The sequence below is a fragment of the Copadichromis virginalis genome, linkage group LG15 (assembly GCF_057382275.1).
Source record: "Copadichromis virginalis isolate Kocher_CV1m ecotype Utaka linkage group LG15, C_Virginalis_male_GT1.1, whole genome shotgun sequence".
NCBI classification, from domain to species: Eukaryota; Metazoa; Chordata; class Actinopteri; order Cichliformes; family Cichlidae; genus Copadichromis; species Copadichromis virginalis.
The window spans coordinates 15693203-15710843 of record NC_140632.1 but is presented as its reverse complement, the minus strand read 5'-3'; the positions used below and the strand labels follow the sequence as shown (position 1 = coordinate 15710843).

The 17641-nt window shown below is 39.9% G+C and overlaps 1 protein-coding gene across 1 annotated transcript in view; it reads right to left on the bottom strand.

Annotated features, from left to right (window-relative positions):
- rngtt (RNA guanylyltransferase and 5'-phosphatase) overlaps window positions 1-17641 on the bottom strand; it is a 112822-nt gene that overhangs the window by 69354 nt on the left and 25827 nt on the right. The window contains exons 9-10 of the mRNA XM_085432171.1: window positions 7509-7644; window positions 4290-4361 (exon numbers count right to left, since the gene is read on the bottom strand). Of these exons, the coding sequence (XP_085288297.1) occupies window positions 4290-4361; window positions 7509-7644 (208 nt within the window). The remainder of the gene's footprint in view (window positions 1-4289; window positions 4362-7508; window positions 7645-17641) is intronic.

The following is a 17641-nucleotide window of genomic DNA, read 5'->3' as shown; positions in this document are numbered from 1 at the left end:
CTTAATGTAGCCTTAACAATGTTATAAGGGCAATTTGGGAACTTCAAATAAGGTCACAGACAGATTGAAGTTCAAGATACTCTTGTTTAAACATTTCTTTGAAGAGTTCTTTTTCTTTTAGGGTGACTGCAAAACCGCACTACATCCTCCTGGAGCAACAGCTGGTATCATGTCCCACACATTCGGCACCATCTGTCAGCCGTGTCATCGGGACAGAACAAGATGTAAGTGTGGATGATTCAAGGCATGTGCTGTCCACGACTGTTCAACAGGGAAACAGCAGACAAAAACCCTGTTAACCAAACATTTCTAGGGCTAAATATCATTTTGGGCTGTGACTCCAGGGGTTAATCTGTCACAGAGAATATCATTAATGCAAATATGCCATTTATGATATCCTCCATATTGATACTGCTGTCACAATAACAACCATGGTTTAGATTAGCAATGGGGGAGGAAAAAGAAATCATGCTGTACATTTATACTAACATGAACTGGATAATGTAAAGAAAATCACAGTGAAAAACTGATGCGGTAGTCTACACCATTCTGCCAAAATTTCATTGCAGCAGCTCAAAAATGGTATTTGTAGTATGTACTTCCCCTGTGTCCTTATATCCATGCCTGAGAATGACCCTAAAGGAATAATGGCTGATGCTCAGGCTACCCTCATGAAGTCCATTTCTAATTCGTTTGGTCATTCACACCAGTGGCCTGCAGAAGGTCATTTTGTGGGGCTCTGGCAGTGCTCATCCTGCTGTCCTTGCACAAAGAAGGAGATACCGGTTCTGCTGATGCGTCAAGCACCTTCTAAAGCCCTGCCCTCTTCGAGAGCAACTGCGCATCTGATTAAAAGTGTTCTTTTATTTTTTTTGAGCAGTTTATATATACACATTAACTTTTAAACACCAGAGAGCAACATAATTATCGAATTTCCCAGAGGAACCCACCTGAGGGATTAATAAAGTTCTATCTTATCTTATTCTATCTTATCTTAATGAGAAATAAAGGATAATAGCATGAGGTTGGCAAGGCTAAAAAAATACAGCAAAAACATGAAAGTGTTTGAAATCCTGTTGAAAGCAGATAATTTGGGATAAATTACATTACATATCGGTGACAAAATAAGAGATGTCAAAGCAAGTTTAATGCCAAGCTTCCCTTGGGATATTCGTGACAAAAACAGAGGCTTTCGGGATGTTTTGGACTAAAACTGTTCGGCATCCTGTTTGACAACAGCACTACTTTATAAAAAAGAAAAGGCCCACAACATTTTAAAGCAATATTGGAGCAAGCTATTATTTTAACAGGCAACATCAGTTACTGCTAATACAGTGCATCAGTTAGATTTTAAGGAGGAAGAGTAACACTTTTTCTCGATTTTTTTTCTCTATATATTTTTCTGAGACTAGAAGCAGTCGGATTAATGAGCGAACACTTGATATAAAAAGAAGCAAGTATTCAGGCTTTACATCCACATCTCAACAGATGTGGGCAGATTTGATCTAAACCTTGAACACACACAAAAGCCTACAGTTCCGGAAAATGTATTTCCTGTCATCCACCTCCATCACTGAGAGCCGGGGTCGCTCCCTTTGGCCTCGGGAGTACATTGGGTGTCTAAATTTGTAGACTGGCAGGTCTTAGGCCAGATTTTATGACGACATTCTATCCAAGTGTACGAGAAGAGTCCCTGAAGCATACAGTTCCCGCTCCTTTATGAGTCACTGCAATGCTGTCATGAGCTTTCTTCTCAGACAGAGTTCAAAACCAGGGAAAAAAAATGCATCTAGAGATACAGCAAAGAGTTAAGCATATTGCTGTGTTTAACAAGGGGTTGCAAGGTACTTCATAAGTACTTCTACAACATATTCAGAATTATGACTACTCTTCTTAATATACTGCATAATCCACTTGTATTTAACACGGTAGAACAACATGAATTGGTGGATTAGCATTGTTTGAGTAAGCCACACTCAATAAAGGCAGCCAGGGCTTGTGTTCCCTGCAGAATGGATGTGATTTATGAGCAAATTATAGCACGTGAGGTCAACTGAGAAGGCACGATTATCGAATGGCAGCTTTTACTAGCTAGAGGCCAACACTAACCCAGCTCTGGGTCTTGTGTTAATCTGTGCAACTTGTACTTCATCTTTTCTGCTGTAAGTAACAGTCATTACTGATAAAGATGTAAGGTGTATGTTAATGCAGTATATTTTTTAAGTAACTGCACAAAAGGAGACTGCAGGTTATCAGTCTGCTGATCTGAAAGAAATGATGGAGCAGATTCAATAGCTACAGACTGTACCTGCAGATTAACTTTTCAAGCAGAAGTAAATGGACCTGACGGCTGTAAAACCTGCCCGTGCCTCGACAGATAGCATCTCTGTGGTGAATGCTATAAGCACTCCTTTCTGCTCAACCCGTTTATCAAGTTAAGCCAATTATCTTGTCTACTTGTGCACCGAAAGCAAGATTATTTTAGCAGCATAAAAGATAATGAGGTCAATCAAAGTGTCAGCACATAGGCAGCGATGTCAACTGCAAACCTCCATGCTTTTATTTCAAAATAACAGCTTTCAACAAAAAAAAAAATAAATAAATTAAAAAAAATCAGAAAATTGGGGGGCACGTATGTAAATGCTGTTGTCTTGTCTGTTCCCCCACTGTGGGGGAGCTGACAGTGACTGACAAGCTGCAACAACTTTCAAGAAAGACAAAAAATATTTGTAATTATCTACAACAAGTGAAGTAAGAGAACTCCCTAGCCCTAGCTTAGGGTCATTTTCAGAGTGTAACCAGGCACAACTATTTTTCCAATCAAAGTTTTTTTTAAAACGTCAGTAAAACTTTTTACTGACTCCTTAGATGCCCCGAAATTACCCAACAAGGCGAGAGGGCACATTCTTCTCCTTAGACTCAAATCAAAAGCATCCCTCTATTAAGCTGCAACCCAACTTTAAATATAAGCAGGGGGTCACATTAGGTCATGAGCCAGGCTGGTGCTGTGTTCTCTCACTTGCTGCATTTCTACCTTCAATCTCAGAATAAAGCCTCAGTACCAAGGAGCAGCCCACCCCAGGTAATAGAGAAGGCCAGAAAGGATCAATACAGTGCTCTACTGATAGCAGGGTGGGGAGTCATGGGGAGCTGCTAACCTCCACAACATCTCACACAGACGTTCCCCTCGCCACTGGAGCCCTCTATCGAGCCGCTTTCCTGTGTGATCCTCTGATCGATAGAGAAGGGGAGGCGACAGAGAAACATAATAGCGGAGGTAACCCCCTCACCAACTTCATCCCAAGGTATTCATCAAGTTCTTTTTAAAGAAGACAGCAGAGGGCTCCTAAGGGTAAACATGCAGGCTCGTTTGTATCTGTGACTATCTGCATGCCATTAGCAATATGCAGACATGTTAAAGGGATAAATTAAATTTAGAGTTCGAAAGAGTGCAAGTAGTTACCAGCCTCGCAGTGTTGTTCCCGGGCAGTTCACGAAAAAGGTCATAATAATTTAACAGGAGAAACATGCTGTTAGACATATAAAAGAACACACAGACGCACCAGGCACTTACTGCCACACTGAAGCAAATAATGGACTGCTCATCAGGTCAATCCTGCACAATGCATCGTACTGACAATGTTAAAGGTTAATATTTAATAACATTTGTCTAAGTGGTTATCAAAAACAGGTCAGTGTAGCTGGCAAAACCAATTTCAACTGAAAGTACAAGAGAAAAAAAAAAATCACAAGGAAAAAACTTTGCTAATTAATATTCAATTATGGGTCAAAAGCAGTTCAGCCCCAGCTTTGTTGTTAAGGTCAGGCTTTAGTCATGACATGTTGCAGGGTCAAACGGAGCCACGCTTTCCCTTTAGCATGCAGAATGATGAAGCTCTGTCATCTCTATGCAAATACTGCAAAGCCTGGATCAACACTGCTCTGCTGCCTGCTGCATTATAGCACTGAAGGAACTCAACCACGAGTTTGAATTTTCAGGTATAAGGGATAAGCAAATCCTAAACCATGTCAGTGCTTCTTCACGTAATACAGTCCCCCGTTTGGATTATATACAGCCTGCTACCGACTAAGACCACAAAATAAGAAACCCTTTTTGCTGAACCTTAAATAAAGAGTAAAAAAAGCAGAGGGCAGAAGCAGCTGCAGGCGGACTGCAGCATTAATAGAATGCATACAATGTCCTTTTAGTTGATTCTACCTGACATCTTGACCTGGCACTTCTTCCGCAATAAAAACCATAAGAAAAGACGATACCTTCTCATACTCACATTGAATTTGATGATGTCATATATCAAATAGCGAGGCACGGGGTGACCGTTCACCTTGTCGATGATCATCTCCTGCAAGGAGTAAGACAAAGATTCGGTCAAGGGGGATGGACAAACGACAAAGGAAAGGGGAGAAGATGCAGAAAGTGGATAGAAAGTAAATGTTCTGAATTACGTGAGGTCTTAACATTACAGCATAATAAAAGAGGTTCCTGTTTGAAACCTGCTATGTAGAAAGTGTGGGAACTCTCTAGAGGATGTATGTTGAGAGAGGAAGATGCCTGTGGCGGTGCAAAAAGATAGCAAGCCAGGTGTGTGGTGTGTAAGTACGTGCACAAGGGTGTGTCTGTGTGGTCAAGGAGGACATGAAGCAGAAATAGCACTGCACATTTATTATGCAAGGCTGTCAGGTCGAGGTCAGGTGCAGTCATGACGGTTGACACTCATAAGAAACACGTGATTAGTTTTAAAAGATGTGCACAACAGTAACAGTGAAGATGACGTGGAAGTGGAACGTTTTACACTTTAGCTGATAAATATTTGAGACTGACTCACTACGTATAGAGAACTATATTTATCCCCTCGCCCCTCATAAAATATAGAGGCACCTAACTGTGTTCTAGTGATGTACCTGACAGATAAACGAGTAACAGGTAAGACATCACTCAAGGACACACAAATAAGCAAAATGAGTATTTTGGAGGCCGAAAGGCTCATATCAACAATACCAACAGTATGAAGTATGAAGCTTCTGTTACCGAGATCAGAAACTAACCTTTACTAGCTTCTTTTTTTCGTTGTTTTGGGGGGGGGGGGGGGGGGGGGTGTCCTATAGCTATTCTTAGGGATGGGTACCGGTGTCCGGTGCCATAAACGGTAGTTTATCAAATCCGATGAAACACCTGGCGACGCATAGCGTTTTTTTTAAAAGCCCAGAAATGCGCCGTATTTGATAGCTTGCTGCGAGACCTCACACCGAGCACATCTACTGCGGGTGGGTTGCCTGTTATGCAACATCCCCCAAAAACACGAAGAGGAGAGTCCTGGCCCCTAGCCCTGCCAGTGTAGCAGAAATGATGACGGATGATGATGCAGCAGCAGCCGTTCTTCTCTGCGTGAGTAGCTAAATGTTGTTCGAGTGTAATTTACGTTGAGTAGGCTAACCACGTTATTACATTAATGCATGTAAGGTGAACTAGCAAACATCATCATAGCTACATGCGGCTGTCTTCTTGTTTGATGGCAGATACTCCCTTCACCCTGGCCAAAAAGGCTAAAATGACCAAAGAAAAAGTGGAAAACAGTTAAACATGAGAGGTTTTTGGACAAAGTTTGTGTTTTTTCCATTGTTTAAGCACTGCTTCCAGCCAAGAATCATACCATATATGCCCCATAGCTGCAGAAAAGGCTAACATTGTTATCTTTTTACAAAAAACAGCTGAGCATGAGAGGTTTTTGGACCAATTTTGTGTTCTCTATTCTTTAAGCACCGGTTTGAGCACCGTTTGAGCACCGGCACCGTTTCAAAAGTACCGATTTGGCACCGGTATCGGATAAAACCTAAACGATACCCATCCCTAGCTATTCTGAAACCAATCAACTACTCCAATGACTGTAGGAGGAACATTTTCTTATTTTTTCTTCTTCTACTGGTTCAAACATGACTGGTCAGTAGAGCCTGGACATCTACCATCCTTTGGTAACTTGATGGATATTCACTTCCAACCCTGCTGGCAGTAAAAGCGGTCTATGTGATGAGCTGAGCGAATTGCCCATTACTGGTATTTTACAAACGTGAGTGTTATTCTTGTCGCTTTATTGGCAAAAAGTGAGTATGTCAAAACATTTCTTTTAACATTTATTTGACTTAAAAGAACCCAAAGGCAACAATTTCTTTACATTTCAACATTTAACAGCAGCCTTCAGTGCAATGGAAAATTGTTATAGACCTGTCATCTACCAGCCACTTTCCCAAGATGAGAAACTTCTGCTTGAGTACCTGCATCCTAATGACTACTTGAAGTGTGTTACAATAAAAATTCCCCCTGCTGGCTGACGTAATTTTACTTCACATCTCACAGGGCAAAGGACCAGACAACACAACTAAATTTCCACAGCTAGATTGGTGGAGAGGAGAAAAGGTGTGAATGCAAGGCATGCACAGCTCTGAAGGAGGATTTGGAGAGGAGAAATGATGTAATTCCAGGAGGCTGCTGCCATCATTATGGATCTGGTGCACTGAACCATGGCGCAGACAGACAGCAGCGGATGAATACATTAATGTGACCAAAGGAAACTGCCAGGAATTCAATCTACACTGTGCATTCATCCAAAATTGGAACCCAAGTTGATGTAAAGCTCATTAAAACTGTAACACAAAACAGCATGTAAAGACAAAGACCAGAGGCTCTGGGCTAAAGATGAAGAATATCAGACAACACGGCTGGGTTCTAAAGGGATCCTCATAAACTAAAAAATACAGCCTCTATCAGCTAAGAGCCAGAAGCATCAACAGATTAATAAACACGAGTCAAAACAAACCTTGCAGCAATCTAAACACACGGCCACACAGCTTCTTCAAAGGAACACTTAACACGCTGCAATTAGACATCCTGCCTGAGTGAGGAACTTAAATTCACCACATCAATCAGAAACTGTTAAGCTAAGAGGAAGCGCAAACTCTCAAAACTTTGACGAAGCAAAGCCAGGAGCAACACATAAAGAATGAAAGGCAACTTATTTGTAATCTTCAGTATTTGAAAGACAAAAACAAAGTCTGGCTGGCTTTATAATCACTGATGACATGAACGTGCAAGCAGTTTCCTATGTTTTCATGATGACTCATACATGTGCACCTGCTGCAGTGGTGCAGCTTGGACCTGCGTGACACACGCTGCACAGACACGCCAGTGGAAGTCAGAGCCTGGCATTACAGTGGAAGGATAAGTCACCGACCCCTGCTGAGCACACAGCAGAGCGCAACAACAAAAACACAACGCAGAACAAAGACTGAAAACTGAAACATTTCATTAGTGCTTTCCCCAGGATGTGTGCAATTGGAGTCTGCTGTTTCAAACTGAAACGTGCTCACCTTTCGCACCAGGTTTGACAGCTGGTGTCAATTAGCCTTTTCTAATTTCGTAAAAAGACTACGCAGCAGGAGCAGGATGACAGCAAATTTGGAATTGGAGATGACGCTGGACAAGAAGCATAACTTACCCCATCCAACAGAGTATTTGATAGGTGGACACGTGGCTCTTTCCGGAAAGGAAACTCTAGATTTGATATGTGGAAGACGGCGTTGTCTCTGTCGATCATGTACACCTCGTTTTTTCCATTGATGAGCATCATGTACCTGTGGAAAAACAGGATGCATCATTAGCTAGTTGTAAGTACAAGTTAACAAGTTTTATTTGTGTTAATCGCTGTGATAGCAATGATTATAAGAAGAACCACTGAAACCCCAAACTCAAGTAGTTATAAAGAATATATTGGAAACTGTAACGCTGTCATAAATTCAATAAAATCCTGGCAATAAATCCTACATTTTTTTATATGCTATGAATCAAAAACACTGTTGGGGACTACTTGGTTGGGATCTTCATAAATGAAGCTAATCCTCATCAGAACTACAAGTGGGAGCTTTGATTAGATTAGATTTCATTAGCAGTGATTAAACAGCCTCCCAGCCGTCACAAATGTCTAAATTAAATATTACAAAATCCTGGCTGGTGCACAAATTATGCGATATCAGTTGTTTTCTAACTATGGTATGTTTTCTGTATGTGTTAAAAAAGCCCAACTAGGGATGGTCATCACAAACTAGCTTAAGTTTAGTACTGTGTAGCTTTTATCTTTTAACATATCCATACATCCATAAATCCGTACATCTCCAACATACCCCCCCCAAAAAAAACGTTATATTTATACGTGTCTCCCATCAATTTTAACCCAAGCAGTTGAATGATTTTTTTTTTTTTTTTTTTAGAATAATGATTTCCTTGTTTCCATTATACAAAAGGGGGGATTTAAATTGCAACAAAGACAACAGCTTCAACCCCAAAAAAGCAAAGCACTGGCCTCACCTATTGGCTGAATCTTTATGTGTGTGTGTGTGTGTGTGTGTGTGTGTGTGTGTGTGTGTGTGTGTGTGTGTGTGTGTGTGTGTGTGTGTGTGTGTGTGTTTGTGTGTGTTTTCGACCCTGTCGATCAAGAGCTCCTTCACAACACATTCACTGAACAGGAACAGAATAGATTAGAAAAACAGCATCTCAGCATAACTGTTTCAAAATGTACATGTTTTCCATTTCACTCAAAGTATGTTTAATTGTTTCTTTGGGGTAAACTATTATAGCCTTTGTGCCACTTTATTAAAATGTTTTGTATTGCTTGTTTTCATGTAATTTCTCCAGACAAGCAAAGAGGCCTATAATTTTCTTTCATTAGCTTATTTGGATGATTAAGTATGGTAATAATAATAATAATAATACTTTAAAGCTTAATTGTTGTAGGCAAAGAGAAACAACACAGAGTCTGTGTATGCCTCCAATGTGCAAATGAGCTGTGTTCAATTGAAAAAGCAAAACAAAAACAAACAAAGAAAAAAAAACCATAGGTAAAGGTGCAAGAGCTTTTAATCGTGTCTGAAAAAGGAAAGATCACCAAACAGATGCTTAATTACCAAAGCACCCATTTTTCCTTTTATCTAGCTGCAGTTAACGAGAACTGCAAACTAAAAGCTGTGATCAGTGTGGCTGAAACTGAACAGACACATAAAAGCTTGCTTATTTTACTTCTAAAAAGAATTAAAGGTGGCTGATACTACAACTTGTTTTCTTTTTACAAAAAGCATCTTAATAAAATTTTTACTCGATGGTAAACCAATTATTTTTCTTATTACAGAAGTCCCTTAGCATCTTCCACTAGCACAAAAACACTTTGTTAGCACAGAGTAATAACCTATCTTCAAACTGCATACATCACCAGTGGCCCATGCTCAGCTAATCCACAGCACGCCTTTGCAGGTGAGATAAAGAGGCACAAAACAACATTTCTACAGTCTGTTTTCCTCAAGCTAAACTTTTGCAGCAATAAAGCAACGTAACATACCTTGTGTGATTTCATGCTGTTGTCTCTACAGTATATATTTATTACTGTTACCATTTTAAAGGTTTTTTGTTTTGTTTTGTTCAAAGAAAACCAACATGGTCAGTCTGGGGTCACACATTGTTTGTGTTATTGGATTAAATGGTATTACACTGCAAGGGATTCGCTGGTATTTTGTCCATCATAATCTTTATTTTTTCTGCTTTGGGATTCTTCAAAAGTAATATTAAGTAAAAGCAAAACAGAAAGTGAAAAGACAATCCACTGCTGGAAAATTACTTTTCCACCCTTGAGTAGGCCAATCTGGGAGATTCAAAACTTGAGAGCAGCGACTGTTGGACTGTTAAAAGCTGTTAAAACAGGCCAGCTTTCAAACATGGGTCATGATATGAGCATGTGGCTGGTATTAGTTTGACTCATAAGGTGTGCCGCACTGCCAGCGCATGAAGGATAAGACCCCTTTTAGATTTTTATCACCCTTATTTCTCCATCTGCACCACTACAAGGATGGGGTGGGGGTATCTTTGAATAACCAAAGTAAACACTACAGGTGAGCTGAGATGTTCTTCTCTCAGGCATTTTCTTTAGAGGCGTGGGGGTTACAAATTAACTGGATATGGGTTCCCACCACATGCATGTTAATCTATTATTTTGTAGACACCCCATCTGGAAAATAAGTCATCCAAATTATTTGGAACCCAGTTATAATTTAAGGATCCATCCTTCTGCTGGTGCTGTCTAATTTAGAAAAACTGACCTAATGTATTTCATTTAATGAGACGTTTTCTTCTTATTGGGGCTAAATTGAACTGTGCCAGATGAATTTTGTGCATCGGGCCAGGTTGCTTTATCATCTTTTCATTAAGATACATAAAACTGAGGTCGAACAATATTCGAAAATACTGAGCCTTGAGCCGTTCCTCATTTCTTTTCATTTTAAAAGGAAAATGAGAAACAGGTGCAAGGATCTATCAAAATGTGCAGCAAATAAGGCAAAAACTTTTTTTCGAACAATTCTAACAAGCTTGAAAGTCAATATGAAAGTATGACTATCTTATATAAGTATATAAGCTTTCTTATATACTTTTTTAAGCAGTGTTCAGGAATAGTTCTTCATGCATTTAACACTCTTCTTTGGATGATGGCTGTTTGTTCTCTGTCAAAATGATTTTAACAATGTTGAGGTCTGGGCTCTGAGGAGGCCAATCCATGACTCGACTTAACTCAGTTTTTAGGGTTTTCTATTAGATAGTAGCACCTTTACCAGGACACACTACACCCACTGTCAGAATATGCCAAGTTTTCAGCTAATACATACACTTCTTTTACTGTCAAACTCCATTACCTTTGATAGTTTTCAATTATTTGAATACAAAATGCTAACAAATGATGTGTTTTGGGGTGCTAGTTTTAAAGATATTATACATATTACAATATTATATAGATATAAAATACATACATTTCAGTACCAAATAATACCTGAAGAATACCCAGAGAGGCACAGTTGTGTTTGCTGCTTTATCAATAAACACAATGAGCTGGCAAATAATTAAAAGCAGTTTCGAAACAGGGACATTAAACAGACTTAAATCCTTGATCTTCCCTTCTGTTGGTTCCCCAAAAATGAGCTAAAAAAAGATGGGCCACACCCAAAAACACAGACACCATTGTTGCCTTTGTGTTTCCTCCAGAACAGTCTCCAAGTATAACAGCAGGTGTGAGCATTCAGCATTGTTTTTACCCAACTGCTTTGATTAGATTTTCCATGTCAAATAGATCTTTATTAGGCTCTCTTTGTTGTCTTTTTTTTTTTTTACTTAAAGAACAATATGTACAGAATGACAAAACCCAGAAACTCAACCATAGTTGACAAGTCCCATTAATGTCACTCAACTTATTTTTGTTGTTTAACTTAACATCCATCCATATGCGTGACATTATTCTGTTTAATGGTTGATTAGTTAAGAGTCAAGTAGGCTTGTCTTTGTTAATTCCACTGAGAGAGAGAATCTGGTGGCTTCATTACACACCTCTTATGAACGCAATTACACTCTGCAGTCTGCTGGCTGCTCTTTAAAACAAAATACCAAGTGCTGAATAAAGCAGAACTAATATGTCGTAATGAGCAACTAAAGCCCTGCTGTATTTGGAAAGGTTAAGTATCCTAATCAATGCGAGTAAAAACTGCAGCAAATTATCTTGTATTTCAAACCAGAAGAAAATTGGTAGAAGACTTTCATGTGATACCAACTTACAGCTAGTACACACACTGAAGGGATTTACGCATTGTCGGAAAGCCAATTTGGATGACAGAGATGAATTTGAGATTAATGACTTCCCAAAGGACAAAGACACAAATTTCTCATACCTGCTGTGACTCTCCACGATTATAAACAACAGGATTAGACCTAATAAATATGCCACCAACACCAGCTGGTTCAAATAGGGAAACTTGTCAAGATGCCAAGAGTGAGGGTGTGTGGAAGTTTACACCAGCAACAGTGATGTGCGTTACACAAGTAATGTGCCAATGCCATTTACCCTGCTGACTCTCAAAGGAGATGTCTGGCCCAGGACCTCCAACACGGACCGCACCAAAGTATATCTGGTGAAATATAATGATATATGAGCGTCTTTATGTATGGTCTTGTTTTATTTTGGTCATCAGCCAATGTACTAGTTAATAATTCCCTAGCTAGCCTTAGCCCCTCTCATCCCTAAAGCCTTAATCTTCATTGCAGACATGGATACACACACAGACATCTGGGGAGCTGCTAGCCAAATAGTCATTCTGGTCATATTTATTTAAAATCTGCTTAAAGTCCAGCAGCTGGGGCACATCTGTAATAGATGTATTATAATGCAAGATGACTGCCCCTCCCTGAACCTGGTTCTATTGGAGTTTTATTCCTGTTAAAAGGGGGTTCGTCCTTCCCACTGTCGCGAAATACTTGCTCACAGGGGGTGTTGTCTGATTGTTGGGGTTTTATTGTATTACTGTAGGGTCTTTAGCTTACAATTTAAAGTGCCTTGAGGTGACTATTGCTGTGATTTGGTGCCAGATAAGTAAAATTGGATTCAATCAATTTAATTGTCAGATGAATCCCTGAAGTATGTCTTAAAAGCAGGTTGACAGGAAACACGTGGAGACCATAGGTATCATTCAGCTGCCTCTCCACTCTTGGGGTCAGATGGACTTCACAGTCACCATACTGGGCCACAGTATGGTGAAGCAGTGGATGGTCTGATATCCTCGTGTCGGTGTTGTTCCCACATCATCACAATAAATGTTGTTCCAGGTTCAACATTGTAAGTGACCTATCACATTGTTGTGACATTCCCCTTTTGTGCCTTTGAAAAATACCGCCTTTAAAAAAATCGACTTCACTTGCGAGAAGAGAAACTGCTTCTGTCCGCCGATCTAGGAACTTGAATTCTTTGCATTTCAGGATGCTTTCCTTTAACAGTAAGCATTATAAATATTGTCCTTACAGAGGCGGTTTCTCTTCTCGCAAGTGAAGTCGATTTTTTCAAGGCGTTTGTTTGGGGGGGTTTTTGAGGTCACGGATACACACACACACACACACACACACACACACACACACACACACACACACACACACACACACACACACACACACCTCCCTGACAGGAGAAAGCGTAAAAACACACTAATCCTGAGATATAAAGCAGGTGGAGACACGTCCTGTGGATACTGCAGGGGGATGGAAAAAAGAAAAGAAATGTTGGTGGAGAAGGGAAAAAAAAATGGTGAGTGGGCCAGCACTTACATTTTTTGGGTGGGAGAGGATTGACTCCATCCTCAGTGGAGCTGAGGATGGAGCAGGGTAAGAAAGGGAACAGGAAATGCCTGTGTTGCCTAGTTTAGGCAAAATGATAACTCCTGCAGATAGAAAGATATACTTGTGTGCAGGGCTAATATCTTTTATCTCAGAAAAGGAACAATGGCTAAAAAGATCAAACAGAAACGCTGAGTGTCACAACAGAGAAGATCTGTCAACCAGTGGGGACACAACAGGTCTGCACAGAGCAGAAGAAGTTCCCCCGCTGTCTAATTAGCCAACTAGCCACGGCTGTCAAGTACGTTCAGAGGAAAGTAGAGACCATTAGTTCTGTGTAACTCCCAGTGGTCCTCCTCCTCATCACAGTCACACCTTCATACCAATACCATTCCTCCCCTCCTTCCTTCTATTAAATTATGTTGACAGCAGATACTTTATTCTGTTCTTATGGACAACAGGAAATTGTGAAATATAATATGCTCATTTATTCAGACAAGTGGATGCTTCTGCCCACCACCTCCTCGGCTCTCTGGGTGCTTCGCATGTTATGCGCATTCCCGAGCCACATCCCCCAAACTCTTTGGCCCTAATGAGGCACAGACGGTCATTGTATCGGCTCTGCAAGTCTACAAGGCATGACTGACAGCAGCTGATTTCCAGAGGAGGGTTTAGATCAGATCCAACAGCTTTGCACATCATTAGTGATGCGTCAAGGGGCTGCTCAAGGGACGGTGCTTTCTTTTTCCCCCCATAGGGAGGGCGGGGTGATTTCTCATTTTAGACGGAAGCGCAAAAAGAGAAAAAGTGGGCAAAACAAATGGATGTACATATTGTATTTGTTTGCTTGATGCAGTACTCATGTGACTCAAAATACTATTTAAATACTTACAAATTTAAGCTTTTATAAAGAGGCTTACATATGCAGCCAAAGGCAACTAATCCTTTATTGTTGCCCACTACTTGGGCAAGGATTAAGGAACCCAGTACTATGGGTTCAAAAACTACACACACTATAATTGTATAGACAATGTTAACTGTGCTCAATTTTGACAGGTTTTTTTTGACTGGTTAAACATTTTTTGGGGATGCATTTAATTGACTAGGAGACTAGTGAATTAAATGTGAGGAGCAGCCCTAATTTAAAGCTTACTGAACACCAGTAAGAATAAATTCCTGTAATGTAAACAACAAGTTCCCTGTTGAAACAAAATTTCAATAACTTACAAGACAGAATTTTGGTGCAGTCTATTATCATCATTAGCATCACAGACACTAGGCTAGTACACGCCCTTGCTACAGTGTTGTTTGGCCTGTTTTTGCTGTTGGTTATGAAATGAAGGGTGTAGAAACGAAAGAGTAAAATCAGCTAATTGACCGGTAGTTGTAGAACACATGATGACCTTATTATATATCATGTAAAAGTCAGCTTCTGTTAATATAAATGAGATGTTTCTGTGAAATTAAAACGATACAATGCAGCTTGCTGTGCTGTCCACAAAAGGCAAAAAACCACAACAAACAAAGACCCCACCCCCAATTTTAGCCATTTGTGAGGTGGTTGCCTGGAAATCTGATGGCACCTTAATACCTAATACATTACTGAAGTTTTGTGGATATCAATCTGATTTAAATACTCTGATATAGATAATAATTTTCACATTTTAATCCCATTTGGCAGCTGAACTCTTGACTGTGTGGGCCCCACAGGAGGCACACAGATACACACACTTAAAGATTTTGTGTGTTATAGTAAGAAATAAGAAATTAACTAAATAACAAACAGAAACTATAAAACACAAACACACATATGCATTTGTAATTATTTATTAAGCATACTGAATTAATGAATAAATGTTTTATCTTTGTGTTATTTTATTTTGTTATATAAAACACTGGCAGTCTTACGGAGAAAACCAAAGAGCCAAAAAAAAAAAAATGGGAAAGATGGCACTGAAGTCTTTTTCACTGACATTATTTCATCTGGGATGTAAAAGAAAAACACTGGATTGGTGTCCTCTCTTTAAATAAATCACTGGAGTGGTAATCAGGGATGAAACAGGACTTTAAAGAGACAATTAAAAAAGTCCAAAACTTTCTCAAGTCCAGTTTCTTTGAGTCCAAATTGAGCAACATTGTTTGTTTAAATGCCTAAGAACATAATTGGCTCTCTCCCTTCTCTTTGCCCTTCATCTCTGGGGCACAAACCAATCTAGCCCTGACAGAAGGCTGTATAAGAAGAGGTGAAAAAACCCCAACTCACTTTATGTCTCCCCTCTTGGCAAATCCACTAATTTTGCTGTCTTTCCAAAGCCCATTAGAAGCCACCTCCCTTGGCAGATTGCAGGCAAGTGACAAGTTTGTTTTTTGTCTTGTTTTTTTCCCCCTCACTGTATGACTGGTTGCATCGAGAAAAGCTATATAATATTTTTAGGTGAGTGGGGAAGCGTCAGTACTTTGTCACCGTCACGCATTTTATCATGGTACTGAGTGAGGTAGTTTAACTGTCACAGATGTTGATGCGTTGCCCTGTAGTCATGAGAAGAGACTGCCAGAAACACCGATTTGATCCTGACAGCAACTCTGTTAGACCATTACAGGCTGCTGAAAATTAACATTCTTCCTCACTTAACCTTTTCCTGTAAAAAAAAATTATACTTGCATGTGATATTTAAAAAAAAAGAAATTACTCATTTAAAAGTAAAAATTGCTTTCATTAGAATTGGAAACTTTTTTTATCCTCACCAGGGTAACAAAGGGATTAAGAATATGTAAAACTAAAGTGAGGACCCCTAGCAATATGCAAAGAGAAAAATCTTTCACGGCCACCTTGGAGAGACAAATTTCCTATTAAAAGTCCATTTCAGGCCTTAAAAATGCCACTGGAAAGAAAGTGGGACATTTAATAAGAAATGCTCTGCACATTTCATGTAATCCATCAAGAGAATGACAATTTAAGATCACGCCCTACCACTGCCATCTTAATGAAAACCCACCAACTCAACAATCTTCCATCATCTTAGACTGCAAGTCCTGCTGTTGCTTATGTATACTTTTTTTTATCCTTTGAGAAATTTTAGAATTAGACCCCAGCAGCACATCGAACAAATGACCACAAATCTATTGGTGTTAGTTTTGAGAAGGGCAAACCTTCGCCCCTGGCAGAAACATCTGGAATTCAACATGTAGGGCAGACCTTCCCAAAGTGTGGGGCCCGGCCCCTAGGGGGGGCGCAGAGCCATTGAAAAGGGAAAAAAGCAAAAACAACGCTTGGACACTGCTAGCGTAATGGACTGGTGTTTGATGGGGCTCCCACACACACGCAAAGCATGAGATGAAGCATAGCTGAATATGTTTCCAAACTAGGGCTGTTCGATATATAACGATATATATCGGATGAAGATATAAAAACATCTATCGTTTCATTTTACGCTATCGTTTGTTTCGTGGTGTCACAAAATAAACTGTTTACGGCAATATTTTTTCATCGTTTTGATGGTCACTGTAGTGGCTATATTAATTTCTTAAAGTTCTCTCTTTCTCTTATATTTAATATAACCACACTACGGACGGACAAGTACCTGTTTGTATGCGTTGTCGTTAACAACAATGACGGTAAAACCAACGCGTGTCCGCTTGTTTATTTTCCACATAAACCTTTCACAATAAAAGCTGAATCACGTGAAAGAGTATGCAGTGTTTACGGATGAGAATTTAAAAAGAGCCGCCAGGTGCTAAGAAATAAACCTTAGACTCAAACGTTAGAACAGGCTTTTCCCCGCAGCACGCCGTGTAATAAACACTCACACAAAAAAAAAACCAAAAAAAAAAAAAAACGGCGGCTGTTACAACTTGTGTCTAAAAATGTGTAGTTTCATGCATCGGTTAAAACACTGGACTCCAGGTATACGGCGCCCAGCTGGAAACACTTCAGGCAAGTTGAGCTGCCCGAGATTCACAGAATTTACAGAAAATGTTACATTTTTGTGATTTATATCGTTATCGGGACGATAGAGGTCTTATATCGGTATATGAGATTTTGGTCATATCGCACAGCCCTATTCCAAACCAACTTCATTCTAAGCCAAAGACTAGAAAATATGGTGAAGCATATCTTCCCTCTGGCTTCACCTGCACAAGTGCCGAGGTAGGTCTCCCCTGCATAATTGGTTTTCCCTTCGTCGGGAGCACGCGCTGGGCTCTCCAAATCACGGACAAACAGTATCACACATTCTTGATTTTTAGTTCACAAACACTTCTTGTAATGACTAACTACTCATGACATTTTGGAGAGGTTAGCTCTTTATACAGTAAAGTTAACACGGGATACAAATAATATCAGGCTGATCCTGCCACAATTTGTTCCCCCGGTTCAAATCCCGGACAAACAGTATCCCACAGCTGTTTATGTTTTTAAACCAATTTCCACAGAGAGGCATTTTTTGA